Source organism: Danio rerio, chromosome 7, assembly GCF_052040795.2.
Source record: "Danio rerio strain M-AB ecotype USA chromosome 7, GRCz13ab, whole genome shotgun sequence".
In the NCBI taxonomy this organism is placed as follows: Eukaryota; Metazoa; Chordata; class Actinopteri; order Cypriniformes; family Danionidae; genus Danio; species Danio rerio.
The window spans coordinates 64540839-64553787 of record NC_141027.1 but is presented as its reverse complement, the minus strand read 5'-3'; the positions used below and the strand labels follow the sequence as shown (position 1 = coordinate 64553787).

Here is a 12949-nt window from a genome sequence, read left to right as displayed (position 1 = left end):
ACATCCACACAACATTAAGGTGTAACACAATTAGACCTTGATATTTGGTTGATTTTAGGTTGATTTTAGGTTGGACGTCAGACATTGATGACATCAACTTGGGTTCTGACATCATCTTGATTTTCATTTCCAAACAAAATCTAACGCCCCTACGACGTTGGGGTACAACGTCAATATGATATCATGTTGATATACTGTGCCTGCAGGGGGTGATTAATTAAAACGTTTGAACATTTTAATATTTAAGACAACGTAGTTAAAACTTTGCATAACCAATGATTGGTCTTATTCACCCATGACCACTCATAATTAAACATCATGTAGCCTACTTTTTGATTACCTGACCAGCGTATTAACGACTACAACAGTGGATATAACAGAGATCTGCACATAACAGGTTTTTATGCATCCGCAATATCAAGAGAGTGACTCCATAAGGTAATGTGAACTGCAAACACTGAATTATTACTTCAATGTGTAAAGTCATGGACGTGTCACGGCGCAAAGCATAACCTTTTTAATGTCCAAGCTTAGTCGGTCATTGACAAGGTTTATCGATTAAAAGGGTTACCGACAATCAATTGATCATAGAGTCAACGTTAACATCCTGACATACCTTATGAATTCTTGCATTACCACAGCGGTAACAAACAATCCATTACCATCACAGCCCTATTTGTTGCATATTGCTGCTGTGTGATTGGCTCTTAGATTAATATTGAGTAAAATGTCCAGAGTTTATCATCGCTATCGAAATAAATTACAGCAATTCGATATGATATTGTTTATTGGCACAGCCATAATCCACTTCATTTGTAAATAATAGTAACTAAACCTAATTTCTTTATGTTGTCTGGAGTGTGTGGAGCCCACCGTTTTTTACAGTGTTTAAATAGGATAGAATTATGTTTAACTCCATTCTTGTACACTGCAATAAGCATTTGTCTGAATCCTTAAAGTTTTGAAGACTGAAACAGTAATGGTTCAAAGATTGAAAACATTGAGATTAAGATTTGTCAATTTATTAAAAAGAAGCTTCTGCATTTAATTGATGAAAACTAGTTTTATTATTCACAATAATATATATATATATATATATATATATATATATATATATATATATATATATATATATATATATATATATATATATATATATATATATTTTTTTTTTTTTTATTGCAATTATTATGCAATTTTCTGTGCAAAATTAATCGATTCTCGTGATTTAGAATTTAATTTTTATTCATTCATTCATTTTCTTTTCAGCTTAGTCCCTTTATTAATCCTGGGTCGCCACAGCGGAATGAACCGCCAACTTATCCAGCACGTTTTTATGCAGGGGATGCCCTTCCAGCCACAATGCATCTCTGGGAAACATCCACACACAGTTTCCCCCATAGTCCAAACACATGCGTTATAGGGGAATTAATGCACTGAATTGGTGTAAACCTTTGTACCTTTGTGTAAATGTAAGTGTCTATGGGTGTTTCCCAGTACTGGGTTTCGGCTGGAATGGCACCCTCTGCGTATAACACATACCAGAAGGAAAAGCCAAAGGAAAATAAATGATTTAATCAATCAATCAATCAATCAATCAAAGTCAAAGAAACAATAAAGTGGGTCATGTCCATTATGTGCACTAAAACGGTTAGTTCACCCACAAATGTAAATTTACTTACTATTTACCCACCATCACACGGCTGTACTTAAAAGACATTACTCTGAAGAAAACTGGAAACCTGTAACCACTGACTTCCATTGTAGGGAATACTTTGTGGCATGTGAAGGGTGAGTAAACGATGACAGAATTTTCAGTTTTGGGTAAACCATCACTTTAATGCACCAAAGCACTAACCCAGCTTCTAAACTGATTCTTTACTGGCTCTGGAATTTAGGTTAGTAGGCCAATCAGGGTGTGCAGCCAAAGTAATGATGTCTGTGCCAACACCGTAACAGGAAACAGAAGTCAAGGGAAAAACCACCCTGATGTTTGTAGAAAATGCCCTGCCCTATCACTATATCCTTACACTTCCCTCGTTCTCTCCAAACACACAGAAAGCCTAACACAACTCAAGCATGCATGAGGTTAAAAACCACCTAGTGATTTTAGACCCAATTACAGAGGAACATTTCCTGTGTTTGAAAAGACTTTGTCCAACTCATCACAGCATGCCATCTGAATGTGTTGGAAAGTATATAAACACTGCACGCCTGCAAATCAGGGCTGCTTCAGTCAGACTACATTCTCCACACTTTTAAATCTCATCTTAAGATCCATCTTTTTACATGAGCCATCTTATGATTATCGTTATTATATGCTTATGAGATTATTATTATTTTGCTTGTTGTATATGATAATTGTATGCAGATGTGTTTTTGTATTTTCTCATAAATGCACTGATTTCAGGTGTTGTTTATTAATTGTTACATTTTTATGTGTATTTTGTAAGGCATCCTTGAGTTCCCCTTCGGGTGGGGAACTCCAATGCTATTAGTGGATTTGATTTTAGGAAAATACACGAATTGGGAGGATTCGGTTCAGAAGCCGCTTGTCTGAAAGAGTATGGAACGGGCCAATGAATGCCAATGAATTGGCAGAGTAAGCTTGCGCAGGTGTGCTTCATTGCCAATTAATTGTTGGGGTTGCAGGTCAACCGAGAAAAGAGTAAATTCGCCCCTGTGCAGAGGATCTCCTTTCTCAGGATGGAGCTGGACTCGGTCACCATGGTAGCACGCCTCTCTGGAGAGCGCGCTCGCCTGTTGCTGAACTGTCTGAGAGAGCTCGACAGCAAAATAGTGGTCCCACTGAAATACTTTCAGAGGCTCCTGGGGCATATGGCATCCGCAGTCGCCGTCACGCCGCTCGGATTACTCCATATGAGACCACTTCAGCACTGGCTTCGCGATTGAGTCCCAAGACGCGCATGGCATGCGGGCACACACCAAGTCTCTGTCACTGCGCTGTGTCGCCACACCCTCAGCCCTTGGAACGACCCCTCGTTCCTGCAGGCCGGTGTGCCTCTAGGACAGGCGTCTAGTTATGTTGTTGTTTCAACAGATGCTTCCAACACGGGCTGGGGGGCCGTGTGTTGAGGGCATGCAGCTGCAAGCCTATGGAGGGGTGCCCAGTTGCATTGGCATATCAATCACCTAGAGCTGTTGGCAGTGTTCCTCGCTCTCCACCGCTTTTTTCCGGTGCTGGAGCAGCAACACGTGCTGGTCAGGACGGATAGTATGGCGGCGGCAGTGTATATCAACCGTATAGGGGGTATGCGCTCTCACCGCATGTCTCAGCTCGCCCGCCCTCTGCTCCTCTGGAGTCACCCACGGCTGAAATCGCTGCGCGCCATTCATATTCCAGGTATGCTCAACAGTTCACTTTATGTGCTCTCAAGGCAGCAAATACACTTTGGAGAAGGGAGACTCCACCCCGAGTCTGTCCAGCTGATATGGGCGCAATTCGGGGAGGCCCAGATCGATCTGTTTGCTTCCACCGAGAACGCTCATTGCCAGTTGTTCTTTTCCCTGACCGAGGGCTCTCTCGGCATGGATGCACTGGCCCACAACTGGCCTCGGGGCATGCGCAAGTATGCGTTTCCCCCAGTGAGCCTGCTCGCGCAGTTACTGTGCAAGGTCAGGGAGGACAAGGAGCAGGTTTTGCTAGTTGCCCCCCTCTGGCCCAAACGGACCTGGATATCAGAGCTCTCCCTCCTCGCAACGGCCCTCCCCTGGCAGATCCCTTTGAGAGAGGACCTACTCTCTCAGGGACAGGGCACCATCTGGCACCCTCGCCCCGATCTATGGAACCTCCACGTGTGGTCCTTAGACACGAGTGCGGTGGTTGATACAATCATTTAGGCTAGAGCCCCCTCCACGAGGCACGCCTACGCCCTGAAGTGGAGTCAATTTACTGAATAGTGTGTCTCTCGCAAAGAAGACCCCTGAAACTGCCAGATCAGTGTTGTGCTCTCTTTCCTTCAAGAGAAGCTGGAGAGCAGGCTGTCGCCCTTCACTCTCAAGGTTTATGTGGCTGCCATCTCCGCTCATCATGACGCGGTAGCTGGTGGCACTGTAGGAAAGCATAACCTCATCATCCGGTTCCTTAGAGGTGCTAGGCAAATTAATCCAACTCGCCCCCCTCTCATGCCCTCTTGGGATCTCGCCCTCGTTCTCATGAGCTTGTGCACAGATCCCTTTGAGCCACTCAAATCAGTATCTTTAAGATTTCTGTCCCTGAAGACAGCTCTGCTGGTCGCGTTGGCCTCCATTAAGAGGGTCGGGGACCTGGAGGCATTTTCGGTCAGTGACTGGTGCCTGGAATTCGGGCCGGATTACACTCACGTTATCCTGAGACCCCGCCCGTGTTATATGCCCAAGGTTCCTACCACTCCCTTTAGAGATCAGGTTGTAAACCTGCAAGCGCTGCCCCCGGTGGAGGCAGACCCAGCCCTTTCCCCACTCTGTCCAGTTCGCGCTCTGCGCATCTATGTGGACCGTACTCAGTACTTTAGATCATCTGAGCAGCTCTTTGTCTGTTATGGCGGTCGGCAGCAGGGAAGTGCCGTATCGAAACAAAGATTATCCCACTGGATTTTGGAGGCCATTTCACTTGCTTATTCAAGCAGAGGTGAGCCGTTTCCCCCGGGAGTGCGTGCGCACTCCACTCGGAGCGTTGCATCCTCTGAGCACGTGCACACGGCGCCTCTCTAACAGACATCTGTTGAGCTGTGGGCTGGGCGACACTCAACACATTTGCTAGGTATTACAATCTGCGAGTGGAGCCGGTTTCCTCAAGGGTATTAGGTAACCCTTTGGTGATTGAGGAAACAACTCGGTAGGGTGTTGTAACACGCTTGCGGCGCCATTTTCCCTAACACGGAGATATGTGCGCCTTCTTATCTGTCAGTAAGTTCCCCATCAGGTGAGCCCTGCAGATTCCTCCATGGCCCCCCGCACTGACTCAGCGGAGGAGTCACTTGCTGGCCCACTACGTTGTAGGCCTGCCCGCTGGTCAGCCCGCGTTTTGGGTATAGGTGCCTGCTATGCGTGATCTCCACTAGGTGATCCCATATGCCTATTCCGCCACGGTTCAGTCCCCCCTCTTGGGTGGACCCGTGTCTTCCCTCTCCGCTAACCACCTTCTTTATGCGCACTCCCCCTTCTTAGGGCTAGTCCATTTGTAATTTTGCCATCTTTTCTCCCCCATTGGGTAGCGGATGGCCTCCACAGCGTCCTCCCTATCGGGATTGCATGCTTCCCAACGTACTGTCGTATTTCCTAGAATTATCTAGATGCTCACGACTTCCCAAAAAATATACCTAATCCGTAAAACTTTCGTTGAAGTGGGATAAGTTAGGGCCAGGGACACGTTGGAGGACCGCGCCTCCCATGATGTGGGTGTGTCACGCTTGCTTGACTATCCTCTTATCGGAGGCGTTGGTAAGGTGCAGTCAATATGGCGTTTTCCATAGTTCTCCCAATTCGTGGATTTTCCTAAAATCAAATCCACTAATAGCATTGAGGTTCCCCACCCGAAGGAGAACGCTCAGGTTACTAAAGTAACCCTCGTTCCCCGAGGAGGGGAACGGAAATGCTATTTACCATCGCCATAATGACTGTCCCTTAGCTGTTAGCAAAGTCTCTTCAGCTTAAAAAGGATGGCGTCTGCTCGCTCCAGGTGTGCTTATATGCTGGGTTAATTGACAATGAAGCACACCTGCGCAAGCTCACGCTGCCAATTCATTGGCATTCATTGGCCCGTTCCATACTCTTTCAGACAAGCGGCTTCTGAACCGAATCCTCCCAATTCGTGGATTTTCCTAAAATCAAATCCACTAATAGCATTTCCGTTCCCCGAGGGTTACTTTAGTAACCTGAGCGTGTCCCATACACTCTCATTTACACACATACACTACAGCCAAATTAGTTAGTTAATCAAACCGCTATAGCGCATGTGTTTACACTGTGGAGGACACCTGAGCACCTGGAGGAAAGCCATGCTATTGCGGGGAGAACATGCAAACTTCACACAGAAATGTCAACTGACCCAGCTGGGGCTCGAACCAGCGACCCTCTTGCTGTGAGGTCACAGCACTACTCACTGCGCCATCATGTGCACCAGCACCAGCGGCTGTGGATCGCTGGAGAACTATATGCATATCACATCACACACTTAAGATGTAGTCACACTAGAGTTTAAGCTTGCGGGATAAAACAACATGATTAGACAAAATAAAAAATGCGAGTGACTGGTCCATGTTTAAAATTTCTGTCCAGAAAGGTCATGTGTTTTTATCCTCGATTGGTCTCACGCAAGAAATGTGATTTTGCAGGTCAGAGTTCACTAAGCTTGAACTTTCCAACGCAGCGAATTGTAAAACTTGGCGCATGAGCTTGCGTTTCTGGTCTGACGCATTGGGGTGCGTATGAATGTAAGTCTATAAGGAGAAAAGTACAGAATGACCGCAGCTTCAAACTTCCAGATTCCCTTGCACTAATCTCCCTGGTCCCAGCTGAAGCTCATGAGGATACACACGCATACACAGACACAACTGCGATGGATGTTCTAATGATTAGGAGGAATGTATATACTAGTTTGTGTTTTCTTCTGGTTGTCGATTGTTTATTGTTGGTCTGAGAATGACGATGTGTTTCCTGGTCTTGGTTCCCTACTGAAAAAAAAAAAAAAACAGCTTAAACCAGCGCAGGCTGGTTGGCTGGTTTTAGAGGGGTTTCGGCCATTTCCAGGCTGGTTTCCAGCCATCTCCAGCCTGGTCTTAGCTGGTCAGGCTGTGAAATGAACAGCTAAGACCAGCTTGATCAGCCTAGCCAGGCTGGGAGAGTAGCCAAAACCAGTCCAGCTATTTCCAGCTAAAACCAGGCTAAAACCAGGAAATGGCTGGAAACGAGCCTGGAAATAGCCAAAACCCCTTTAAAACCAGCCTGGTCAACCAGCTAAAACCCTCCAACCAGCCTAGGCTGGTTTAAGCTGGATTTTTCAGCAGGGTTTGCTTTGTCTTAGTTTTGTTTTATTAATCTGTGTTTCATTAAATCTTCGTGAAATGCTGCGTTTGGATTCACACTTTGTTTCTATTTTCACCCTACCCGCCGAGGCTTTACACATTCAAAACTTTGTCACCTCCAGCTAAATTGATCAAAATTTTCTTGACATTACCTCATGCTTCAGTTTCTCATCAAATCTTCTGACCAATCATATGTTCTCTAGAATTTGCTATGTGCCTCCCCCTTCTTGCTGCATGCTGAAATTGATAATTTATTCACGTCAAAGAGTCAAACTGAGGGTTCACCTCAACACTTGTAAATACTGTATAAGAAAATGACAATAGTCAAGGTGTGTTGATCTGAACGGCAGCACCTCTCTACAGCAAGTTTCAAGAGGAAAATACATTGCCTAAATGCATATACAGTCAGTATACAGGAACAAGGAGATACACAGTGTCCATTTTTATTTGGTGAATAGTACTACAGGAATACAGACAGTGTAAATACATTTCCTTTGAGGTAGATGAAGTCTGTATTCACAACACACAAGTACAGTCTGCTTCAGCCCAAAGACGAAGCACAGACTGAATCATATGTTCTATATGCACCACAAAACTTATTGAACTCATTTGAATTACACAGAAAACTGTATTTTAAAGCAGAGTAATGACCAGTCAGACTCACTGTTACTATTATATGGACTGTGATTCTCATGAGTCTGATGTGCTCGAGATCAATTGTTGTGGTATAGACTAAACCGATTGGCTGTTTTTGAAAAGATGGAGGAGCTCTTGTGTGGAGTTAGCATGTCCTCCCCGTGTTTACGTGAGTTTTTTTTGGGTGCTCTGGTTTTCCCCCACAGTCCAAAGACATGCGCTATAGGGAAATTGGGTAAGCCAAGTTGTCCGTAGTGTATGTGTGTAAATGGAGGTGAATGGGTGTTTCCCAGTGATGGGTTGCAGCTGAAAGGGCATCCGCTGCATAAAACATATGCTGAATAAGTTGGCGGTTCATTCCGCTGTGGCAACCCCTGTAGTTGCACTGGTCTAAATAAAATGATAGCCACGCTTCATACTGATGTCTTTCTCTTTATTTGTTTCTCTCTTTCTCTCTCTTTGCAGTATACACCGTGAAAACTACAAGAAATAGAACATAACATTTAAAATATGCACTTCTCAGTGTCTTTTTCACAGTCTCTCACTTAAATGTGCGCTGAATGCATATGAACATGTGCGACAACTATGAATCCAGTAACATCAGTCTTTACACACAACATCATTCATGTAAAGTCACATAATACAACGCCATACGCAAAATGTAACAGAATTAAATATAAATTACTATGTGCGCCCTCTTAGACCATGCAGATTAATGAACTCTCTCTCTGGCTCTGTATCGTTGGCTTCTCTCTGCCACCATGTCAGTTTCACCCATAATGCAATGATCCCGCACTTCACGTAACTCAAAACATGTGATCTGTATTCTCCAATAGCAACTCTTTCCTTTACAAACAAATAACTTCTAACTATTACAAGGGTGCACATTCTCTGCTTTGCATTATATTACATATTATGATTTTATAATATAATTTAACATACACATTATACCAAATTAATTGAGTTTATAACAAAAACACAAATATACACAACTTTTGAGAAATATGTGTCCTTGACATTTACAACCCCAGATTAATAAAAGGACTAAGCCGAAAAGATAATGAATAATTGAATGAATAAATTTCAAAGCTCTTCACAGGACCTTTAAAGTCCACATGACATTGAAACTTACAGCATTTATTATACTAACACAATTTTTTCTGTCTTAAAATGAACAAATAATCCATGCAAGTTAATCCACTGAAAAAAAAAAAAAAACTTTGTTGTTTTGGTACTGTTTCCTCAAATCTGACCACTGGCTTCTGCTCTGGAATGGCAGTCCTTCTCTGATTACATCAGTTTGAATGCTTGGCTAAGATATATTAAGCCACGCCACTCTAATCCTTGGTCTGGTGCCAGTAAAAGATGAGAGGAGAAGCTCCACCCCTAAACATAATGTTGTGAAAAAAAAAATGTCCAAACAACTTCTAATTCACATCGATGTTAACAAGTAGTTAATGTCTAGAAACATTCTATAATTTTGCAATTTTTTAAAAGTATTTTCGTAATAAGGACACTGTTTACAAGTTTATATATATATATATATATATATATATATATATATATATATATATATATATATATATATATATATATATCAAAAGAAAACACATTTTTAGAGTGTATTATGAAACAGAAAGAGCAGCTGCACTACAGGAGAAAAGCAGTCCAGATTGGGATTATTAATTAACATGAGTAATTCTTTCTGCTAGTATAGGTCCCACACATCCCAACAGCCCGAGGTACAAATTCAACTTCATTGCTGACGTGGTGGAGAAGATCGCCCCTGCTGTGGTGCACATTGAGCTGTTCCTCAAGTAAGTCAAAACACACAAACACTTAGATGGTGTGGCATGGCTCTGTGTTCGAAGTGAGAGGAAGGTGCTTTACAAACACAGCTGTGTGTGAAAGACTGAGCAGAACACATGCACTGCTGCTTTTGCCAAGTCTGGTCATTTGAGAATGATGTCAAGCAAGGAGAAATAGTGAAAACACATGTTTTATATACAGAAGGTGCATATTTGTGACCCTGGACCACAAAACCGGTCATAAGTGTCCATTTTTGGAAAACAAGATATATGCATTATCTGACATTTGAATAAACACGCTATCCAGTAATGTATAATTATTCAGGATAGGACAATATTTGGCAGAGAAAGAGATTTTTGAGAATCTGGAATCTGAGGGTTCAAAAATAATTAGAATACTGAGAAAATCACATATATATATATATATATATTATAATGACGTTTGGTTTAAAAGAGGAAAAAATAGATAATTTAGATTCACACAATATTTCTGGATATTGGCAAAAAAAAAAAAATGACCAGTCGAACTGATCAAGGGTCACAGTTCTATGTTTTTGTGATTGTTTATTTACAGAAACTTGGATATTTGAGGTGATAAAGCTTTTGTAATATAACTTTTGTGAAAAAAAGAGGGCTGCTTTCGTGTCAGAATTTGGTGTAAATTTCAGTTGTTGCTAGATCAGATTTTGCAAACGGTACGGTACTTTCAGTTCATGTTATATTAATAAAATAAAAGACCGCTTACAGTAAATCTATTTAAATATAGAATACTACACTGTAAAATATGGTAGGTTGTTCTTAAAAACTTTTAAAAAATTGGGGAAAATATGCACATACCCAAACACTGGGTTTGATTTTTTAAAGTAATTTAATTGTATTTGTAAAAATTTTTTATATTTGACCAAGATTTAACACCTGGGTTACATTTCTTATACATTTTAATAAATGTTTGAACTGTACAGTTGGGTTTACCTGTTTTTCCACCCAAATTTGTTTGAAAAACAACTCAGCATTTTTAAAGTATTTTTATGTTTTTTAATATATGTATATACAGCACATTTAAGAATGACTTTGTAAAAAAATGCAGTAAAGTAGAAATTATTAGTCACATTTTTAAGTATTTTAAAAGCTATTTTACAAACCATTAGAGGGCACCTATTTTACCCCTTTTACAAAATAAAAGATAAGCCTTTGGTGTCTCCAGAATATGTCTGTAAAGTTTCAGCTCAAAAGGTCCATCAGATTTTTTTAATGTAGCAGAATTTTGCTGTCTGGGTTCAGTGCAGCTGTTTTTGTAGCCTGTGGCTTTAAATGCAAATGAGCTGCTTCTCCCTGCCCACCACTCCGACATGCGTGTCTGCTTCTCATCATGTGTTACGTCAGAGAAGCAGCCATCAGTGACAGAGAGAGACACTAATGAAGCTGAAATACAGCTCATTACCAAGTTTATTTGATGTGTTTCTGGTGGAGTTTATTCAAGCCTTTCTGAAATGATGAGTCTCGCATAAATGCTGTATTCTACTCTCTTTATTACAAACATGCTCAGTTTTAAAAACATTTATGAAAATAGAGTTATAACAGATATTTTAATCCCAGTTTACTTGCAAAAGAATCATCTGTGGACATGTATATGCCTGTTAATCAATTCAGTGGGTGGGGAAAATGCACTCCTATGTCATGTTGTGGTGGGCCTAAAAATGGGAGGGATTTGGATCCTTTTTAAACATCAGGAAGTGTAAAAAAAGAGACTTATTGTCTTCATATCACCCTAATATGTTTCCCTATTTTCATCATAGGTGCCCTTTAAGAAATGGTACTCCACGCTTTAAGGGTAGTAGTTTTAAGTTTTAGGTATTGGCTAGGATTAGGGTTGTAGAATCATTGTAGATCATGGAGAACATGTACTTTATAAGTACAAATAAACCAATACCTTAACAATCGGCAGGTAATAATAAGCCACTAGTAGTGAGAACTGGTCCCTAAAATAAAGTGTTATTAAAGTATTTTCTTAATAAATTCTCTCTTTACAATGAAAGAGAACAAAACCATGTTTTCACTATATCTAATCATTCTAAATGTTCAATGCAAGTATGTGAAATTAACCAATGTGAAATTCAGCTTATTTTACGTTATGTATATTTTTGTCCCTCTAGCCACCCTCTATTTGGTCGGACGGTCCCACTGTCAAGCGGTTCTGGATTTGTGATGTCAGAAACTGGGTTAATCGTGACAAATGCCCATGTTGTGTCCAGTACAACATCAGTCTCGGGTCATCAGCGTCTCAAAGTTCAGATGCGTGATGGAGACGTGTATGAAGCCACAATCCAAGACATTGACAAGAAGTCAGACATTGCCACCATCAAAATCAACCCACAGGTGACAGACATGTCTACTGGATTATGTGTTTACATTTAATCATTTAGCAGATGCTTTAACCCAATGAAACTAACAAGTGAAGATAAAAGAAACACTTAAAATACCCAGAGTAGCAGTATATATATATGCTATAAGTCTAAGAGACAGAAAAGAGAGAAACACAGATGGTTTGTCAAGTCCACTCACCTGTGTGATGAACACTAAGTGCGCAATGTTTTCCTAGAAGTATGGGGTGCTTATATGAAGGTATCTGGTGCATATGAAGAGAAATAAAGTGTGTCTCCTACAGGTGGTTTGTCAAGCCCACTCATCTGCATGAAGCACATTGAATTTCACTATGTTCTATAAACATAATGTTTTAATAAGAAAGTGTCTGGTGCAGACAGAGTGGAGAGAGTTTGTCACATGCAGGTGGTTTGTTCATTGATTTATGCAACACAAGTCAAAGTGTGTTTGCTAATTGTCTTTTTTCCATCCATTTGGCAGAAAAAGTTGCCTGTGCTGCTGCTGGGTCATTCTGCAGACCTGCGGCCGGGTGAGTTTGTGGTGGCTATTGGCAGTCCATTTGCTCTGCAGAACACAGTGACGACAGGAATAGTCAGCACTGCACAGAGAGATGGGAAAGAACTGGGCCTCCAGGACTCAGACATGGACTACATCCAGACTGACGCCATCATCAACGTAAGACACTCAACAACCAGAACAACACATGCTATGAGTCTTACTAGCGAAATCTGGACAACCTCTGACATTTATTTCTGCAGGTGTTTTGCAGTTTAGCTCACTGGTAATTTATGATAAAATTGTGGTTCCTGTTGATATTAGGTGGTCATAACTACTAGATATTTATATAAAATACAGTACTATGTACTTACAGTGTTTATATTGTATTGCACAGCACCTGTGCTGCTATTAAGGTATGGGCACAGTTAAAGTTAGGGACAGGTTGGATGGGTAGCTTTAAGGGTTGGTTTAATCGTATATGATGGGTCAACATTGTAATTAATTCAGTTATTTTCTTTCCGGCAATCTTTTAGTCCCTTTATTAATCTGGGGTGAACTGCCAACTTATGCAGCATATGTTTTACAAACCGGATGCCCTTC

General features: G+C 41.4%; 1 protein-coding gene across 1 annotated transcript in view; it reads left to right on the top strand.

Moving 5' to 3' along the window:
• htra3b (HtrA serine peptidase 3b) overlaps nt 1–12949 on the top strand; it is a 29653-nt gene that overhangs the window by 6477 nt on the left and 10227 nt on the right. Inside the window, exons 2-4 of the mRNA XM_087262036.1 lie at nt 9379–9478; nt 11623–11845; nt 12332–12526. Of these exons, the coding sequence (XP_087118162.1) occupies nt 9379–9478; nt 11623–11845; nt 12332–12526 (518 nt within the window). The remainder of the gene's footprint in view (nt 1–9378; nt 9479–11622; nt 11846–12331; nt 12527–12949) is intronic.